This window comes from Oculina patagonica, chromosome 1 (assembly GCF_052425735.1).
Source record: "Oculina patagonica isolate OP01 chromosome 1, crgOcupat, whole genome shotgun sequence".
NCBI classification, from domain to species: domain Eukaryota; kingdom Metazoa; phylum Cnidaria; class Anthozoa; order Scleractinia; family Oculinidae; genus Oculina; species Oculina patagonica.
In genome coordinates this window covers 12857521-12878460 of record NC_135758.1, presented here as the reverse complement: position 1 = coordinate 12878460, position 20940 = coordinate 12857521, and the positions used below count along the sequence as shown (strand labels likewise).

Sequence of the window (20940 nt, the reverse complement as noted above, 5' to 3'; positions counted from 1 at the left end):
GACTCCGATAACATCGGTCCACTTTCTCGCTTACTCAAAATATCACAAATGTTTTTACGTAACAAAATACATATATTGACATGTTTTCTGTTTCGTTACTGACTACAAAGTAAATCGATATTTTTGCTATAGATCCTGAGGTCTGATTGCGTGCCGCTATTTTTAAATACACAGGTATGAGGTCACGTTACATATCTTGTCTTAATATTATTAAAGAAATAGAAATCTGGCAATTACATGATGAAGCAGTGCTTCAGTGCTACGAATTTGGTCTTTTCACATTAATAAGTTCCTTAGTAAGAACCAGGCATGGAAAACTTGTTAATATTTGAGTTGTTAACACAGGGTGAATACACTCTCACAAAAAATACATCTACATATGTAAAAAGGCGAAGAAAACGGAAACAGACCTCTTATCAGCTTTCCTTTCGGCATCACGTTCATCAACCGTTTTCTCGTTCTATAAGACAATACATCACAACCGTTAACACAAAAAAAAAAATTAAAAAAGGTGCATACGAAAGATTCCTTGACAAAAGAAGTAATCACCAGCTTCTTGTTAACAAACATGCTTTCTTGTAGTATTGCCAAATTACCAGTACGATTAAGTACGGATTTTAATGTACCAAAAACAAATAGTACAAAATTAGTTGCCATAGCAACGACATAAGAGGGCAACATACACTATTTTAAACCTTTTAAGGCTCCAACTTTAAAACTATTATGCAAAAGTTTTTGATTAAAATATATTTTTGTCTAATAAGCATAAGATGCACTTTTCCAAATTTTGAAAAAAAAAATCTGTCAGTAGGGTTTAGAGCGATGAACTATTATCACTTTAAGGTGGTTATCAACCCTACTGATAGACGTTTTCTGCAAAAATGTTTCTTTTGCCTAATAGACAAACATATACTAGAATGTCTTAAAACGGTCAAAACACGCTATTTTTGACCCCTTTTCACGTAGCCATGGCAAAGAATTTTGATGCCATTTGGATCGAACTCTGTTTCCTGATAAAAGCTTTACTAGTTTACAGTGAACGTTTTTTTTAATAGCCGCACAATCTGGCTTAAATTATGGACCTTTCTGATTATTTCTTGAACAGTGAGTAAACCACATAAAATGACGTTAAAAAGAATCAAAAGTATGACACATCCAACGCAAACTGAATTCGTATCAACTGATGTCTATACAAACCGTTAGCTCAGTTTCGCTCTGGCTTCTCTTCATGATATAATCTAAGGGAATAAGATAATACACGTACCAACTAATCAATATGGGTTCCACGTTACGAAAACATTGCTACTAGCGCTTACACGTACACCTTTTAAATGAAAACGGAGATTATTTTATGCAGTCAAGATTCTCACCCACATGTAAATGATCAAAAAAGTGATTTTTCTCAGTAAAACGGTTATCGTTCGCTTAATAAGTTAACCTGCTTGGTTAACCTTAGAGCTAGAACATAAAACAGAAAACAATAATAAAGTATACTCAAGAAGATGTGGTGTCATTTTTCTACTCGCGTTGTTTTTCGTTTTATGCTAGACGGACTAAGAAAAAAACGACTGCTTGTTGTCTAGATATCATTAATTTTAACACACCTTGTAAATCTTCTGGCAAGATACCCAGCTCTTCCAACATTGTGTCCCTCGAAAACAACTCTGGCAGCGATGCATATTTCTTATAAAGGAGAACAAAAAAAGAAAACAAAGTCATCAATTAAACACTTCGATAAAGTTTCCTGCCAAAAAGCAATGACCGCACACAAGCACTGATATGAAACCTGTAAGGGCCATAACCAGTTTCACACTTTACAAATAAGTTATCAGGGCGACAGTAACGTGGTTCAGATAATACATGTATTTTGAAAACTGAGGCAAGCTTTTAGGAGTTAAACCACAAAGTGTTGCAATGAGATGGAGTTAGGAAAGATGCATTTTATTACAGCTACATTTCTCGCTTCAGAGTCTGTATTTTCTAACAGCAGAAAGATCATCTTAGAGCAATTTTCAATTGAGTGTCGTAAAACCAAAACCAAAATTATTACTGTGGCCAATCAAAAGGACACAGGCAATCCAGTGAACCAATCAAAACTCGAAGCAAATACATGTACCTGGCACGAAGCGCGGGAAAACGTGCACGAGCGAGACACAATTGGTTTTGGTTTTAGTTCTGATTGGCTGAGAAAGTGGCGCGGGATTTTTAAGCCAATCACTAAGCGTAGTAATGCAAAACCAAAGCAAACGCAATTTACTTTCGACACTCAAGTGAAAACCGCTCTAACCTAGGATCACGGTGTTTAGAAAGCAGATCGAAAATCCATTATGGCACAGTTGGCAAGGACGTTTAGTGTAACCACCTCAACAGAGAGAAAATGATTGTGTAAATCTCTTTTACTAATGTAGAAACAACAGGAAAGAAGTTTAGCTCTTCAAAGAAGGACAAAGAACCAGAGACGTTTGCCAAACAAAAGTAGCAAGGATCAGAGGAGATAATGCAGAATGTACAGCAGAGCTTTTGCTGAAAACCGTCAAGATTTCCAAAGAAGTCTAGAACTGTACCTACAGTGGTGGCAGGAAGCACGTTCTGAAAGGAGAAGTTATGAGAACAGATCTCAGCCAAGAATGAGCTAGCCTCCCACGCAGTCGTTCTTAGGGGCGATCGAGGAGTGTAACGCGATCGCCCCTAAGAACGACTGCGTGGGAGGCTAAGAATGAGCTGGCAAAGAATTGAAACAAAGGACACCAAAAAGTCATCATACAAAAGCAACCAGGTGAAAGCAGGAAGAAAAACACACCTTGTAACATGAATCAAATTACACGATAGGAACTGAATTTGCTAAGAAGATGACGACATCTAAAAAGCCCCCAAACCAGACGGGAGTTTGAGAAACAAAGAAGGTCTTTATCAAACAACTGATCCAAAAACTAAAGTCTGATATTACAAGGAAGAAAAAAAAAAAGAAAACAAGTAAAAACGTTTTCAAACGCTGTATTACGCATGTGCGTGAGTATATGAAATATTATGTTAACAGTGCTGTACGTCACTGTAGTTCAGACACAAGTCAATTTCTAAACATTAAACACTAAGATAAAGTACACTGAAAAGGGTCGTTATGGTGTAATTAATGTTACGCCAACTTTTTATGTAATATGAACACAAAGAAGCCTTACATTCTATTCATTATTTTGTATGTATAACATTAAAGCTCATATTGAAAGGCTTCTCCCATATATGCTAAATGTAAGCATCTATAGTAAACATCTGACAAAGATTAAGGCCCGCCAGTCTGTGGTTTACCTGTTGTAAAAAATGTAATCTTGCATCCATGGTTCTGTGAAAACCAAAAAAAGGTGTTTTAAACAAATTGAACAAGAAAGTGAGAGCACATTTAAGCCAAATATAGAAGACAATCTTAAATATGCAAATTAAGTGAAATGCAGTAAAATGTCAACTGACTGTTTCATCCTTTTTGCGCCAGCGCCGTGAAGTGGGGTATTGAAACTAAAACGTTGTCATATTTTATGAACACATTGACAAAAGCCCGAGTTGTTCAATTCAAATAAAAGCTGCTGTGACAAACAATTTTTTGGTACAGTACTGCTTGTTTTGAAACTCTCCAAATTCAAAGTCTTAATTAAAGTACGAGAGTTATAACTGTCACAAAGGACTGAAGTTCACAAAGGTAGCTACTCTAACTAAGCAAGAACACCACTTCTTTATTGCAACCAAAGATGGCTTCAATGCTACACCTTAAAACACTCCAATTTGATTTATGTCAGAATCCTGCATTTAGGTTGATAACGGGAACTAATCTACATGACCTACTGAACCTAAATCCTACTGAATACTTAATCTACACTAACCTACTGAATACTGCTGAATACTTTATCTACATGACCTACTGAACAAGCTGCCTGTCTCTACCTCATCATGAAGTTATGTCTGACTCCATCAATATATTTCAGCATGTTCATTAAAGGTGTTGTTGGAAGGGATCTCCAGAGTTTCCAGCTCCTAGCAAAAGAAGGAGTGTGACATTTATAGTCAAATCTGTGTGAAATTGTTCTAGATAAAATGTTTTTGTTTCCAAAGGCAACCGAACAGTCAAACATAAAGTTAACGTGAAAATGTACATAAAGCCCAGGTTTTCAAATATTTAGACACGTTGTAATCCAGTTCTCTCCTCAACAACGGTCAGTCATATTAAAGTAAGAACGGGCTTTTTAAAAAGATTTTCGATGTAGTTATGTTTTTTAGTTTTTTTTTGCAATTATAATTGCCAGATCTTAATTTATATACAATCTTGGTGAGAATCAGCATCTTGTATTACTGAAAATGTGCCAATTCAACTGGAAAACAAAATCTTGCTTAAATTCTCTAGTAACTTGTCAGCTTTGTTTGATCAGAGATTCCAACAGTCACCAAATTAACATATCCCATTCTTCAAGATATTTTATGATTGAGTCTTTATAAAACCTAACTGTCATATAAATGTGTAAGTTGTGAACTACTGTACTGCTGTAAGATACGTGTTTTAGTTTTTGTACCTTTCGCGGGGTATGGTTTCTTCAGTAACAGATTCAGAATCTGAAAATGCAAGAAAATATTTGTTAATCCACTGCTGCTACTGGCAACAATTACTGGCAAAGATTTGCTTTCTTTATCTTTCAGTGCCACTGCTTGTCTTTCAAAATAAAGTTTCAAGTCTTGAATCTACTGACCCAACGTCCAACAAAATGTTCAGTAGAGTTTAGTTAAGGGTAGAATCAGCTTAAGTCCGTAGTCGTAGTTACAGGTTGAATTGTAAACTTGTTTCCAAGGCTTGAATTGAGACAGAGAGACATGGCTTAAATTTATTGTTAAGGTGTCAACCATGGTGAAAGAACTTGTCGGATCTTTGAGTTAATCTTACGATCTCTAAAGCACTAATAGGACGATCTTAAAGGTCCTTTAAAATTCTGTGTTAGAGTTGACTCTTTGCAGGGTCTTGGAAGATCGTTTTGAAGAATTGCCTCCAAGAGCTTTGGGATTATAAATAAAGATCCCCAAAGGTCACTGTGAACACCTTTGAAGACCCTTGAATGACATTCACCAAGGAAGCCTGAGCAAAGGAAACTCCTCTACAATTGGCATTTTTAACACATTATAGGGCAAACAAATATTGACTAAAACGAACAAGAAAATGTTGTAATATTAAGCTGAACCTTGGTAGTGACCTGTTATTTTCATTATTACCTGATGCAGACCTTCTCCCGAGAGGAAGATTATGAGGAAGAACAGTCTGAAAAAACCCTGGCTCTACATGCGGCATCTTTTTCTGAAGCTGCCAAGATAATAGTAGAAAGAAAAAATAAGACTTTGCATTTTTATTTACATTAATTGAGTCTATGAGTTAGCTGACTACCTTGCATACAAAGCAATGCCTACAAAACACAAGGGTAAAGGATATAGACCTGCTATTGCCAAAAGCATCTGACTGACCAAGCTCACTGCTTGTTTACTTCTTAAGAAATATCACGTTTTCAAAGTAGTGAAGAAGTGAATGTTTGAAGTAATAAGTAGAAAAGCCAGTTAAAACTGCTATCAACAGAGGCCCACATGTGAAAAATAAAAAATGCACAGTATGTCTAAAAGTTACGAAAGAAATTTGAGGAAAAAAAATTAAGATCTGAGCTGAAAGCACATCTGTATAAAATAAGAAGAAAACTAGAATGCGAAAATCTGTATTGCTTTAAACCGTTTCAAGCTCTCTCAATCCCCTTTAGAAATTGTCTGATAAAACATCCGACAGCTTAAGAGATATTGCAGAGTATCTTTTTTTTAATTTTTGGTATATAAGCGATAGTTTTTTTTTCTACATGGTGAATCGTACATCACTCAATTCACGATCTATCCATTGCTGTTGTTTCTCTGCTCTTGTGAGATGTACTTTGCCCTTCCTGTCTTCTTGTCGTGTCTAAAATAAAAAAAAACACAAAGGTAATAAAAACTTTATGATAATGACGACATTGAGAAGAAGAAGTTCTTCATGAAACTGCATTCATTGAGCCAGCTTTGACACACATTCTGTTACCTGCACTGGATTCTTGAATTAATTGAAAGGTAAGTTTCCTTCAAATTTTGCTTCTTTCCATAGAAATCTGATTTATGGAGCAAAAGCAATGTGAAACAAGCACAAATTGATGTGAAAAGCAATCTTGGGTACTTTTGCTTAACCCTTCTAGTGCTCAAGTCGACTTCTGTCAACGTTTGGAGGAGCAGTCAATGAACCACGTATGACATCACCAATTTGCAAGTCAGCAGTTTTTGGTGATTAGCAACTAAAAGAGCTTGGTTTGACCTCTTGACAGAGCTAATCGAGAAAATCACAATCAGTTTTTGCTGCAAAATCGGTGTTTAAACAGGCCAAAACACCTGTAATTGATCGAGGTCCTCTTTTCATAGTTTACCAATGATTTAATTAAAACGTTTTAGTCTAAAGGAAGGATGTGAAGAGTAGAAAGGAGTGGAAATAAAAAAGCCGAGAAAAACGGAAGGAAAAGTAGCAAGAAGAAAATGGGAACAGTTTCGCAAAAAAGAAAAAAAAACAACAAGTCCAAAGTTTGGCTTATGCGCATGCGCCAAAGTGAAATACTGCACAATTTTTCATTGTTCTAATCTTTATTAAAATCTTGCTGCAGGGTGTAAAAGTGCTTTTCAAGCAAAATTAAGGGAAATTCAGGATCGTAGCACCAAAATTTCAGTTAAAAAACGCAGTTTCTGAGAAATTTTGCACTGAAAGGGTTAAGTGATTAACATTCAGATACAAAACGATGAAATCCTTTTTCATAAAAAAATGCAAAATTATAATTTGTAAGTCATCATGAATTAGAATACCATACTTTTCAAATGAATGCATGTCTACCTTTTTTTACCTTAAGTGCCTTGGAGTAAAAATTGCTGTTTTCAAGCAAACGATGGCGCTTTTTGCCTTTTTCGTTTTGGTTTTGTTCTGGGGGGGTCAGCGGTCGCTTGTTCTCCCCCCCCGTCTGCATTTCTCCTCTTCCCCTCACATGGGGGGGGGTCGTGTGTTCGCCGTCCCACGGGTGCTGGGATGGTGAGGATGGCGGGTTGCCTGCTACATATAGTTGGCATTTCACCTGGGAGGTCACTACGATCAGTTCATACTCTTTATTTTGGTTCTGTGTCTTCTTTGGACTGACGTCATCACTCATCATCTTGATTCTCAAAAGAATTTTCGGTCACGCCATTCTTCTTTATTTTTAGTCTTTCAAATAAGCATCAATTTTTCTTACTTCATAGGCACTTTAAACTTCCAAGAATGATGAACCTACAATTGTACTATCAATGATTTTCAAGCCAACAGATAATAACAGTCATTAAAAAAATGACACAAATATAGTAATTTGGTTTAAATGACTGTCACTTAAACATATATTACTGGAACGGTCTTTGCCCAAATTTTTCAAGCTCATTTGCAACAACGCATTTTCACTGATCTTACCACAAGTGGTCTATAGAGCGTTGGAGGTGGCGCTTGTATGGCCCTACTAAAAGAGAATCTGCTGGAGACTGTACTTGTATCCAAGGGATGTTTCATGTCTGCAGCTAGGTTGCGTCTAAGGCTTAAAACATTTAAACTGCAAAATGTACAGCAATAAGAAAATTAATTCATTAACATAGGCACATGTATACACTGAAATATTGAGGTAACCAAACAAATGTACGTTTTTCTCCCTAACAAATGAATATGAATCCCAGTGAGGCGATATGCTCAGTCAGGAAGGAAAGAAAAAAAATGTGGAAAAGTTGTTATTGTCCTTTTGGCCTTTGTAATGCTCCAACTTTCTTTCAGCGGTCAATAGAAGGTACTCGCTAAGGCAAGTAATAGGCGGACCATTTTAACTTTGGAGAGGTGTACATCCTAGTTAGAGATTTGACTGTAAATGAAAAAATAGTTCATTCACCTCACCTCTTATTTGCTTCCAAAGCCAGTTGTGTTTTCAGCCGACTAAGGTTTGCAGGACCACTAAACACCCCTCTTTGGTTCAGCTCTTTGAAAAATGAAAAAGTATCACATGCCGTTATAACATTTGAAATAACACATTCCCCAATTTTCACTTTGCACTAGTACGGTGGCCTAGTATATTACTGGATCCAGAGGTCAATGGCATTCATTGTGGTCTTGCAGGGCAAAATACACCATACTTTACTCTGTCACAATTTTTCTTAGCAACCACATGCTTATAATGGTGGCATACAATGAACTAAATAACTGAGATAACCTAGCTGGCAAAGGGTTTGAGCAGCCTTTTTAGACTAGCATTACATTCTGGGGAAAGACATGAGCCTAGGGCTGATACTTTGAACTCACTGGTTTATGGAAACTGAAATTACCAAAATAAACTAATGATGAATTGATGGGTGGAGAGAAAGAACTCAGAAAAAAATTCTGAGTTCACAGCCAAAAGGCTAGTAGGAATGCTAAACCTGGTAGCCAAAAATAAATTTTAGTAGCTTTGGCTAGTTGGCTACCGTAGCCGAGCCCTGTGATCCTAGCTGATATTTGATATGGGAACTTTAAAAAGTAGGCCTTTGAAGTGTAATGTAACACTTAATGCACCACTCTATCAACCAAATTTCCACTTACTCTGAGCTTTGTCTAAGAACTTGGCAAATAGTCCTTGAGTTATTACCACAATCTCAATTGTTAGACGCCTGTAAAAAAGGTATACAACGATGTACACAACCTTAATCAATGTTCTCATCATTAGAGTAACTACTATCATGCGTTTGGGAACATAGTACAACAGTAAGAAAATTCAGAACTAGTAAAACATGAGTTTTACCTTTGCAATTCTCTGTTCTGTTGACTTGTCTATAAGATTAAATTGAAGAGAAAAGACAACATAAGTTAAACCAAATAAGGGTAGGCAACAAATAATACTTATTTAATAAAATACAGTTACCAGGTAATTTACATGTAGGTCAGTAATCTCATGACAATTTTTTTAAAACAACAATGCATAACTTTGCCTTTTACTTTTAGTGGCTTCTTATACACAGAAGTACAGTGGCATCACTAACTTCATGGTTTACTCTTTTTTGTATCCTTGTATGCACTTGCATCAGTGTAACACGGATGGGTAAGATTTTCAGAAAAACAGCATAGTTCAAGTAAGAATTAATCCTGACCCAGACAACACTGTCTATGTGCATGTGTCATCTAATGTTACATGTACATGTATTACCATCATCTTCACTGCTATGCACCAGCTTTGAAGTCAAACCTCAGGGTGAAAAGTTAGTGACAGGCTTCTGTTGATCAAATAGGTGGAAGTCTTTATCCTATTTCAAAGTTTATCTGCATAGCAATGAATATGTTTGGTAATCAATTACCAGAAATGGATCTGGAGGACCTCTTTGAACATCTCTCCAAATGTTGTTTAGCTCACCCATGAGAATTCCAATCTACGGAAAAAAATACATAACAATACATCAAAAAATTACTACAGCCAGTGGTGGGTTTTAGGTACTCTTTTATAAACTAGATAGCCAATTATGTCTTCTACATTGTACACATCATAATAATTTATTATATGTTCACATCCTACATGTTAATACTATGGAACCTGAGTGTACATGTACAAAATACTATTACATTAAATGCAGTGCTCGAAATTAGCGGTTGTCTGGTCGTCCGAGATGACTAAAAGTTCGTTCGGGCAACCAGTTTTTTAGAAATTTTAAGGCCTGGTTGCCCGAGAAAAAACCGCCAGACAACCAAAGAACTTACATTTCCGTGATCACCCAACAGAATAAACCAAAGAAAATGTAAGTTTAAACATGAAAATAGCTCTCTTCTAATCGATGGAATCCATCACAATTCTTAGGAAAAGGAAAGCAAAGGTTGAAACAGTTAATTGGACGTTTGTCGAGTGCAATAAGCCGAGATAAGCTTGCCGTGTTGTCTTAAACACGTACAGACCTTGTTGAAATATTTTGACGCGTGTTGAAAGTGACTAGTTAATTACGCATGCAGATTTGCATGACTTCAAAATTCAAAATATCTTGGCGCTTTGAAATGCATTTCTTGCCTTTATCTTAAGTGAAATTTAATTCTGAGCAAAGTTTAATTCAAGTTTCTTTCATATTTCAAACTAAAGTTCAGAATTTTTGGCTTTATTAAGCGAACAGATTTGTGATCCACGTGTAACTGAGACGCATCTTGTCTGGCTGTTGTCTGGGAATAATTTATATTTTAGCTGTTTTGAGTTTGGTGTGTTTTTGCGTGTGTAAGGATTTGTAAAATGACTATATCGCTTCTGAAAGTACAAAGGAGTATTTTCATTAACGTTAAAAGTAAGTGAAAGTGTTGTGTTCATTTACTATAAGAGAATTCTGCAGTTTTGTTTAGGATGAGCAGTTTCACACCGTGTGAATTGTAAAATAATGTTATCGTCTCATGACCTGAGAACAAAAATTGTAACAAAAAAATACAACACTTAATACGGACAACCAAGCCCTCAGCAGGGCAACCAAACTCAGGGTTTAGGTTATCCAGCATTTGCCATAAGGACAACCTGGATTTTTTTCTAATTTCGAGCACTGATCATTATTAATATCATAGGTGACAAATTACTCCTTAATTTTGGCGTGAAATTTTAACGTTAATTTATATTTCACATGTGAAATCATAAAATTGCCATGGCAACGTAGTTAGCGGCAAGATGGCGTCCATAATAAAAGGTGTTTTAAAGCTTAAACTTTGTACATTTACGCTTGAATTTCATCTTTATAGCCAGCTAGCCTTGGCCATGTAATAAAACTTTTGATGATATTTTATATTTCAAAACGTCAAAACGACTTCAAGACTTAAGCCAATTACATATAAATGGCATCGAGCGGATTTTTGAGCGTTTACACGGGCACCGTTTTCAGTTCATTCAAGACGAACTATGGTCATAATGTGAGAAATAATTGACAGTTGCATCTTTGAAACTTTTGGTCAACAGCAAAAAGGAATCTCTAAAAGGTTTTCTTCAAAGACTAAAAAAGTTGCGAACTTGAGCAAAATGTATGCTTTCAACTTTTCAAAGCTCGGAGTTCGCGATGCAATATACCAGTCAAAAACTTACGATTGTAAGCGTAATTTGTCACCTATGATATTAAAATGTAAAAAAAAAATGGTATACTCGTGAAATTAGGAAATAATTTAAGGCTCAGGAAATTATTAGCATTTTGACAAAATGCAAGTGAAATTATTTCCTAATTTCACTCGTCACCATTTGATTACCAATACTAATTCACATTAGTTTTGATAATGGATGATAATGTTCGTAGAATAGAGTAAGATCCAACTTTGCTTATACATGTTTAAATAGTGAAGTGTAATAATAATGCCTCTGTCAATACCGAAGGGGGGGCACTCTGTATTTTTTGGATGGTGGTGCGCCGCTGGGACTCTAAAACCATTACCCTATACCAGACCATGTTTAGCTGATTTTGCAACTCTATACACCGGAAATCTCTGCCCTATCCAAGACTTGCTTTCTTTTAGAACTGCATCACTAGTAGTGTTTCTAATGGAAAACCATTTGTCAGCAATGTTGCTGCAATGATTTTATTTACGTTTACGAAGGCCTCTTTTTCTTCCCAGTTTCTATTCCTATTTTGAACTTAATTCTTCATTCCACTGATCATTCCCCGTGAATGATACCCTATTCTAAACCAAAACTTGCTGATTTCTATACCCCATCCCAGACTAAACTGCCGCCTTCACAGCAGCACATACCTACATAGCTCATATATGGGAGTGCCCCCCCCCCCCCCCTGCCGAGTGTCAATCTTTAAACACCATCATGTGAAGCAGGCATGTTTCTTGAGTGTCAAGCTTAACCAAGTTTACAGATATGATATGGCTGGAATTCACCTCAAAGGCTTTTCTTCTTGGGTGGATCAGCATAAACCTAAGCCTGTAGCTGAGGTTCACTCCCCTTAAAACACATCTAAGCTCATTCAAATGCACATGGACACTTAACACATCTGATGACCTTACATACACTTAGTGTAAATTATTGTTCTTTATGTACTCACCAACTGTTGCTGATCATTCACAGACAGACCAATTATTCCCTCCTTTGGTGTTAGCCTGGGATGTACAAGCTTGGCTAAAGCACTGAATGATGATGGAGGACATTTAACAGCATCCTACTTACACAGATGTTAACTTGGTTAAATGAGACATTTGTTTGATACAATTAACTTAATGTGTGTATTGCATTCACCATGTGCAAATTATATGTATCCCAGTGTCTATCAACATTTTCAAATGTTGCTAAAGTTCTACACATTATAGTTGCATGGTAGTCCTCATTATTAACTTCCCGGCATTTTTATATGTAGCTGTGAGCAGCTTTGGTTGCTGGGGTCCGCTTTTGGTCCTCAGTCACCTTGATTTTTATTTGTCACCAATCCAGAGCCTGGAACAGGCCATATCACCACTAGCATCTCATGTATGTGGGTTCCCTCAAAATCATGTGCTGTTAGTGTGGTGTTGTGAGTGGTGCACGAATGCATCCATAAACCCAAAAACGCTTTCTTCAAGAAAACGTTTTGTAATTCAGACAATTAGTTTTCTCATGAGCCCTGTGCAATTTCCTTGTTTCAATACTAGCAGTGTCACAGTAAACTGATAGTTACTTGCAAACATCGAATGCGAGAAATAAAATGTCTTAATGTAAGAACAAACTTTATTGCCATATTAGGTTGAAAGGTGGAACAAACTTTATTGCCATATTAGGTTGAAAGGTGGACAAGAACTGGTGGCGTATGAGTGATTTTGACTAGACAGCAATTTTACTTGCAAAATTTTGGTATTTTAGAAAAGAAGTCACTTTTATTACTGGAAGTGTTCGCTGGGGAACCATTCATGTTTGCCTGAGTTATTTTTCTTGCTATTATTAACACCTGGAGATTTTCCAAAAAAAAAAAAATTTTTTTTGGACATTTTTGACATTAATTTTGTGGTCAGTTACATGTATGAGCTAAACAGCTTCAACCTACTCAAAATGCCACTAGCCTGCGTGGACGGCGTTCAAAGGGGAAGGAGAAGGGGAGTTCGAGCGCGAAGCGCGAGGTGCGAGGAGAGAGCGTGAAGCGCGATCGGGGAAGGGTGGAAGGGGAACGCCTGCCGGGACGCTATTGTTTTTGTCGTTTTTTTACGTCCAGATTCTGGACGCAAAAATCGTGATTGGTCAGAATTTATAGAGTGTGAAAATTGATTGTTCTGATCAGTCAGATGTATGTCATTAAATCGATTAATTTGATTGCTGTGGTCTGTTCACAACTTACATTCAATGCAGATGAATCCAATGGCGAATGTTATGAGCGATTTCTCTGCGAAGCGGTTGATTCTTTGAAAGAAATCGGCCGTTGTAGGATTTGGTATCAAACTACTGAATTTGCGAAGAAATTATAAAAAGTTATAGCAGCCGGTAAGCGCTACACGCTGTGAATTATAAAGTTGTTTTGGTCACGGCCGGTTGCAACCCGACGCCATAAACTCCAACACCGGAAACGCTGCTTGATTGAATGTGAAATAAACGTTCTTTCAGTCTCAGAACGGCAACTTTCGTAACAAATCCGCAGTTGAAGGGTGCAAGGAAGATATATTATCTGAGATGATCTAGCATGAAAAGATTTTGTTTTGCCATATTTCTGACAAGAAGACGAGAAGAAAAGAAATTAGATAGACAATTTGAACGGTGAAGGGTTTTATTTCACACGAAAATCGGCACCAATCAGATTGGATAATTTTGACAGCCAGACGTAAAACAGAGGGCAAGCAGATGACAAGTACTTTGGGGGCGGTATGAAAAAAACAATGGCATCAGGGCAGGCGTTCCCCTTCTCCCTTCTCCGATCGCGCTTCGCGCTCTCTCCTCACACCTCACGCCCGAACTCCCCTTCTCCTTCCCCTTTGAACGCCAGCCACGCAGGCTAAAATGCCACTTGATATACATGTATACAGGCAGATCTTGATTATAAATGTAAGTGATGTCTTTTCTGGTCAACGGTAAGGAATTCAAAAGCAGAACAAAGGCCAATGCTCGTCAGGGCTGGTTACGACCAGTACAGGTGTCAGTGGATTAATTAGTTGAGGTTCAGCTATCGTTTGCTGGTTTTATACAATAAAAATTAATACAGGAAATAAGGTCAACTATTAAGCATCTATTGGATATACTAACTGCAAATGTATTGTTAGTACTAGTACTTCTATTACCTCAATAGGGGTCAGTGGTCTCTCAACTTCAGGATTTTCATTGCCAGTATCTAAAGAATGAAGATTGTCAATTGTATGGTCAGTTGATTATTAAGACCACTACATGTAGCTGGAAAATGCATGTATGTGTAGATATCAAACCAGTTTGAACAATTTTACACCAAAAAAATTAAACCAAACATACAGTCACATGCAGTTGACACATTTTTATCTCCCCCTATAATACTTCTAGTTCTGGAAAGCCTAATGTATTCTGTATGATAAAAGAAGATGGATTTAACCCTTGAATGTACTGGGTGTATTCTGCCGCTCAGGGCGGGGGGGGGGGGGGGCTTTCATATATAAGCTATATTGGGTATGTACCACTGCGAAGGGTATGGTCTTCAAGTAGTTACATGTAGTCTGGGATAGGGTATAGAAAAGGGTATCATTTGCTGGGAAACTGATCAGTGGTTTGAAGAATAAAGTCTAGAATAGGAATAGACATTAAAAAATGATCAAGGCAATGTTGTCGACAGATAGTTCTGCATTAAGGTGGCTCAACTGGATTTTTTAGGGGTAACACTGCTCAAGTTTGAGAATTAACTACGTCGCCATTAACAATGCTATCGAAAAACGATCACCACAGTTGTATTAGATAAAGATGAAATTTTTTTATGATCTGTGTTATATTGACATCAGAGGTTTTTTTTTTTTTTTTTTTTTTTTGTATTTTGTTTGTTTATTGTTTTACTACATAAAATTACAGCAAAAAAAGAAATGTACAGCACAAAAAAAGGAAAATACAGTTATTTACGGAAAAAAAAAAAAGGTTACAAATTTTCGAGTTTACAGAACATACAATTTAACATAGCTAATTTAAATTACAAAGTGACAGGTTACAAAATAACAGGGTTTACAAAGGCCAACAACTTAGGTATATTACAGCAGTCTGATATGTAATTTGCAGGATAATTTAAAAAATAGTGACAACAACTTATCAAGGAGAGATAAGTGGGAGTAGAGGTTCCCACTTTTCATAATGAAAACCAACTTTATTATTTTCTCTCGCAATAGAACGTTCTATATAATATGTATTCTTAATTTTTTCTGTTAAAAGCAGAATAGATAATGCAGTTTTGTTTAGTTTACAACGATACAGAAAGTATTTGCTTTCCAGGATAATGTAATTTGTCAAGTTATTGTGAGTTTTTACGTCTTGGTTTCCGAAAAAGATATCTTTTATGTGTAGAGGTCTGCTCCACTTCAGTTTTTCTCCGAAAGTAGAGCATACTTCACTCCAAAAAACTTGAACTCTCGGGCAGAGGAAAAGAAAATGTTCTATGGTTTCTATATCATTTTCGCAGAAATGACATAGAGGAGATTCAATTTTCTTAAACTTAAAGAGCATGTCATTTGTATATAAGATTCTATTAAGTATCTTATACTGAAATTCCCGCAGTTTTGTGCTTAGTGTTGCTCTTATAGGTGTTAGATAAATTTTGTTCCATTCTAATTGAGACTCTTCGGTGTTAAAGCTTTCTTCATATTTCTTCCTAGCAGTAGGTTTTGTGCAAACTTTTGAGACGAATTTATTATAAAGCGATTTCGACTGAACGTTTTCAAGTGGGATTATATTACTTTCGTAAATTATATTAAAAGAATTAGGCTCGAAGGGAGAGGTGAGATACGCTATAGATGATTTACTACCATTTAACAGGTTCCGCCATACCAGAGGCATGGCGTCCAGCATACTAATCAATAAATACATGTCGCTGGGGGATAGAATAGATCTCAGAGGCTCCATGTTGAAAACTAGCAACCCTGCACCGTCGTAAAGGTCGCCAATCTTGTTTAGACCCACACTACTTATCCTTCGGTTATATACTGAATTTTTGCCAATGCAAATAAACCTATTATTCCAGAGGATCTGATTCGCAACATCCTTTGTTGTACTGGGATTGTTTTCGTTTAATGAGGACCAGGTTTGGATACATTCTTTATAAAACTCTGGAACAGCAACTGGTAATTTTCTATAATCAAAGTTACAGTGAAACAAAAACTTGCCCCCAACGTTCTTCAAATAGAAATTAAGAAAAAATTTCCAGCTTGCTGGGTAGTTGTCCAAATATTTCTTGATACACAATATTCTCTGCGTTGAAATCATAGATGCAATATCTGGCATTGTCAAACCTCCTTCCTCAATGGAGTTTATGTTTTTCGTTTTCTTCCGCTTATTTCAGCGGGCCCGGAGCTTGATTTACACAGACATATACTTTCGCAAAAACGTCTCAATTTTGCGTTTGTTTTAAGTTTTCGTCATTTTTAAAGGAATAATTCATAATCTGGAACTATTAAGCTTTCAGAAAATGTGTGGTTTGTAGGGGTTTGTATTAAAAACAAAAGCGCTGGAGCGATCAGGGCGCGGACGGTCCTGAAGGGTGGCTGATACCTTAAGTTGGAAAAAAGGTGTGGCAAAACCATTATTAAAAACGCAACTCGATATATTCTTATAAAAAGTCTTAATCCATGCAATAAGGGAATCACCAAAACCAAACGCTTCTAAAGAATGAAATAAGAAATTCAAATTCAATGAATCGAAAGCTTTTTCAAAATCAATTGCAGTCAGAATAGCATCATAGTTTTTTATTTGGGTGAAGTCAAAGATGTCGTTAATGGTGCGGACAGCATCAAATATGTTTCGTCCTTTGACGAAAGCACTTTGGTTGTAATGAATTATGCTCGGAAGCACTTTCTCTAAACATGAAATCTGCGAGAAAAAATCAGTACATTGGAGGCCCAATTTTACTGCCTTAAATGTTTTCAATGAGCTTGAAACTTGCAAGCTTTATCAATAGATGACAAACCTCGAGTTTGTCAAATTTTAAAAAAAATTCATCAAGCGGTTTTTAATTTATTATCACTTTTGTAGGCATAGACCAATTAATAAACGAAAATGGCAACAAGAGCACCGGAACGCATGCTCATCAAATTCTTTTTTCTCGCAATCGACCAAAGCAATCCCCACCACTGTTTTACACACGATTTTAAACGAAATCAAACTACCATAAGATGAAATTGCAATTCACAGGCGCGTCGTTTTCTTTAGATATTACCTCATTTTTTCGTTAGTATGTTTTTGACTGTTTTTATTGCCCCGAAAACTTCATCCCCAAATATTTCGAAAACGCTCTCATAGAATTTGTTCAAACTTTGCCAACATCGAGGCAGCTATGTTTGGTACAAGCTCCTTTGAGCGATTTTCGTAAAAATCTCTTGGTGCCGAGTAATACGAGCGAAAGTAAAAGACGTAATGACGTTATTTCGTCGCTATGGCAACTCTGATGTCAATATAACACTGATCATAAAAAAATTTCATCTTTATCTAATACAACTGTGGTGATCGTTTTTCGATAGCATTGTTAATGGCGACGTAGTTAATTATCAAACTTGAGCGGTGTTACCCCTAAAAAATCCAGTTGAGCCACCTTAAAGACACTAAAAATGATACAGGCATTTGCATTTGCAGGATCTAGTCTAGAATAGGGTTGCGAAAACAGCTGAACATGGTCTGGTATACATGTAGGGCAAGGGTTTTAAAGTCCCAGCCGCTCACCCCCCACCCAAAAATATACATCCCTCCCCCCTCAGGATTCTGCATTGAAGTTTTTCATTTAAAGGGAATTTACGCTGTGCTATTACAGTCAAAATAGTCAGAGCGTGCCGCCTAATATTCCGGAATAGCTTTAATTAAAGGCGAACGGATTGCATTATTTGTTTCAAACATTCAAATTCAATTTGAATATTGTAAATCATCCAACTGTAAACACGTGAACCTGTCAAAAATTTAACCAATCAAATTGGTTTATTTTTGACAGGTTCAGGTGTATTTTGACTGCCGATGAAATTGAAACTACAAGCCGACTAAGCTTCACGCTTTGCTTGAGCAAATTTATTTACGCAGAATTCGCCGAATTAAAAAACAACAAACACATTTTCGAAGATTATGGACCAGCAGATAGCCTCAAAGTTATGCTAACATCGCTTGAAAGACACTGTACTTAGAGAACAGAACTTATAGGCTTTCTATTATATGAGGCAGAGAATTGTTTCGTCCAAGGAAGTGTTGAAATGAGAAGCGAAAAAGCTTCACTTGGCTGGCTGTCGAGTTGAAAGCGCTCAAGCAAAGCTTGACAAAACTCGCCCTACGGGCTCATGCAAGTTTGTACGCCTTTGAAAAATTTACTCGTGCTTATTTATCCCAAATTGCACTCGAAATCATGTGATTACCTATACTAATAGGATAGTGTATGCTTATGCTTGTAATTGGACAGTGTAATAGGAAAGTGTACACGTCATGCCTGTGTAATGGACAGTACGCATCATTTTGTGTGCCATATTGTTGTGCATTTTGTTTAATAAACTTACGACATTAAACCATTTAACCGAAGATATGTTTCTTTCTCAAACTTTGTCAGGGTTTTGATTAGTTGGTAACAAATCGGACTCCCGCTTTGTGGTCGTCCGATTTTGTTAATCACTTGTATGATTACAGACCGAATTGGACTCCACTCAATCCTATAACCATTATTAATTGGACTGAGTGGAGTACAATTCAGGGAGTCATCGAGCTTGCAAGTAATTTCAAAATTGGCAGAGCAGACAGCACATAGCTGATTTGAAATTTCGAGCACATTTACTTCTTCAATTGTACGACATGAGGTCCAATTACTAATAATTATAAATCGTATCTATGACAAATTTTGAGGTTAGGAAGTCTTTGAGAAACTCTCTTGTATGAAAAGGCAAAGGTATATTCGATCAGTTTTACAAACAGTAGGAAAACAGCAAGAAAGAACCCATCAAAGTGCATATGATTGGTGCACGAATGGCGTAGGTATCCAATTGCAGGTATCCAATTTGAAGTTGTTCAAATTGGATACCTGCTGTTGGACATCCACGTGATTGCATGCCAATTACGCGACAAATAGGCACATGCAGAGCTACATGTAACTAAAATCAAGAATTTTGTTATAGATACGATTAATCATTTGATCAGCTAGAGTCATTGGCTTAAATAGTTTAATTATTATCTCAGGTGATATTTTGCAGATATTCCAAATAACTGCACAGGGAACATGCAAATCGTTCTTTCGCTGTTTATAACGGGTTTTCATTGAACATTACATGTTTGTGCATTGCAGCTATCTGTTGTTATTATTCAACAAATGCGAGTGCTGCCCAAATATGGTCAAAATGTGATTGTTATCTGTCATCCGTACATGATGGATATCCTGCGATATACCTAGGTTGCGAAGATTCGTCCAAAGCCTTGTAAAGCGCCGCATAACTACAGTTTTTGTATCTGCAAAATCTGTCTCATTGACAATTTGTTGATAATAATAAAACAATTATCCTGATCAATCTAAAGGAATATTGTCTGATTTTAGCCCACTCGGCCCACGGCCTCATCGGCTAAGTATCAGGTGATATTCCTCGTGATTTTGCAGGATAATTGTTAACATCCATCTTTTGACATTGCTGTTTGAAATGAGGCAGTCAAAACCGATGCATATCAGTGTTTGTTTCAAGGTTAAAACGCAGGCTGCAGACTGCAGACTGGGGGTAAAATGCGGACTACAGACTGCAGACTACAGACTGCAGACTGCAGACCGGGGGTAAAATGCAGACTGCAGACTACAGACTGCAGACCGGGGGTAAAACGCAGACTGCAGACTGCAGACCGGGGGTAAAATGCAGTCTGCAGACCAAGGGTAAAGTCTGCGGTCTGCAGTCCGCAGTCTGCGTCTTACACTGACGGGTTTGTTTCATGCAAATAAGCCCACAAATTCAGAAGGTCATGCCAGTGGGCTGTGATTGGTGGATAATTGATCCATCTTGTTTATTGAGAATGTCGAAAGACGGATGTCGAAAGATAGCTGCTATGCACACAACACCAAAAGAGGGTATATGTATGCACTCAGTCAGCATGAATATATTTATATTAATTACTATATTTTGTCTAGATACATGTAGTAAATATATTATGTTTATGTATAGCATAACTAACAATGGCAAATTGGTGATCAGTAAACCAGACAGCCAACTGCACAAAAGTCCCAAAAGAGTCGCTGACTGTTTATTGACCTCCAATATTAATCAATTTATTGTTATCCATTGATATTGACTGTGAACATTTTTTTTATTGATGATACTACCTTAATTAAAGCTTAAGATAATTTCAGATGTATATGTAGGCCAGCTAAACACAATTGTCATAAACACCTGAAACAATAACTGATCAGATTGTCATAATATCTCCTACCTGCACTGTCCTCTGGTTCAAAGAGACTCAAAGGACCCACGAGATTGGTAAACTTGGTGTGAAATTCCCTCTGTTTATAGAAATAAAACGAGCATTTTGGTTTGAAAGAAGCGGCTTAAAATGTGTGGAAGAGTAACTACACGGTAATGATAAATCCTGTATTTAAAACTTCCGAACTTACAGAAGTAAATGGTGGCCTTTCCAGTTGATAAAGCCTTTCTGCCTTTGACATTTTGATATTATGACTTTTTGCACATCTCGATTTTCCAAGATGGCGCACTTCACTCACTATGGCAACACAAGCCGACAGAAAAAGACTCTGGAGGGTGGGGTAGAGCTACAGCAA

General features: G+C 36.8%; 1 protein-coding gene across 2 annotated transcripts in view; it reads right to left on the bottom strand.

The window, feature by feature from the left end:
* LOC144657297 (coiled-coil domain-containing protein 87-like) overlaps nt 1-20912 on the bottom strand; it is a 34295-nt gene extending 13383 nt beyond the window's left edge. Inside the window, exons 1-17 of one of the 2 annotated variants that reach the window (XM_078517632.1) lie at nt 20776-20912; nt 20595-20664; nt 14291-14340; nt 12103-12216; nt 9406-9477; nt 8856-8884; nt 8657-8724; nt 7979-8060; nt 7511-7646; nt 5879-5962; nt 5242-5329; nt 4554-4593; nt 3931-4020; nt 3304-3337; nt 1605-1683; nt 1198-1238; nt 411-460 (exon numbers count right to left, since the gene is read on the bottom strand). In XM_078517632.1, the coding sequence (XP_078373758.1) occupies nt 411-460; nt 1198-1238; nt 1605-1683; nt 3304-3337; nt 3931-4020; nt 4554-4593; nt 5242-5329; nt 5879-5962; nt 7511-7646; nt 7979-8060; nt 8657-8724; nt 8856-8884; nt 9406-9477; nt 12103-12216; nt 14291-14340; nt 20595-20664; nt 20776-20826 (1178 nt within the window). In that variant the 5' untranslated portion in view covers nt 20827-20912. The remainder of the gene's footprint in view (nt 1-410; nt 461-1197; nt 1239-1604; nt 1684-3303; nt 3338-3930; nt 4021-4553; nt 4594-5241; nt 5330-5878; nt 5963-7510; nt 7647-7978; nt 8061-8656; nt 8725-8855; nt 8885-9405; nt 9478-12102; nt 12217-14290; nt 14341-20594; nt 20665-20775) is intronic. The other variant, XM_078517639.1, reaches the window with a different exon arrangement.
* Between the last annotated feature and the right edge of the window lie 28 nt (nt 20913-20940).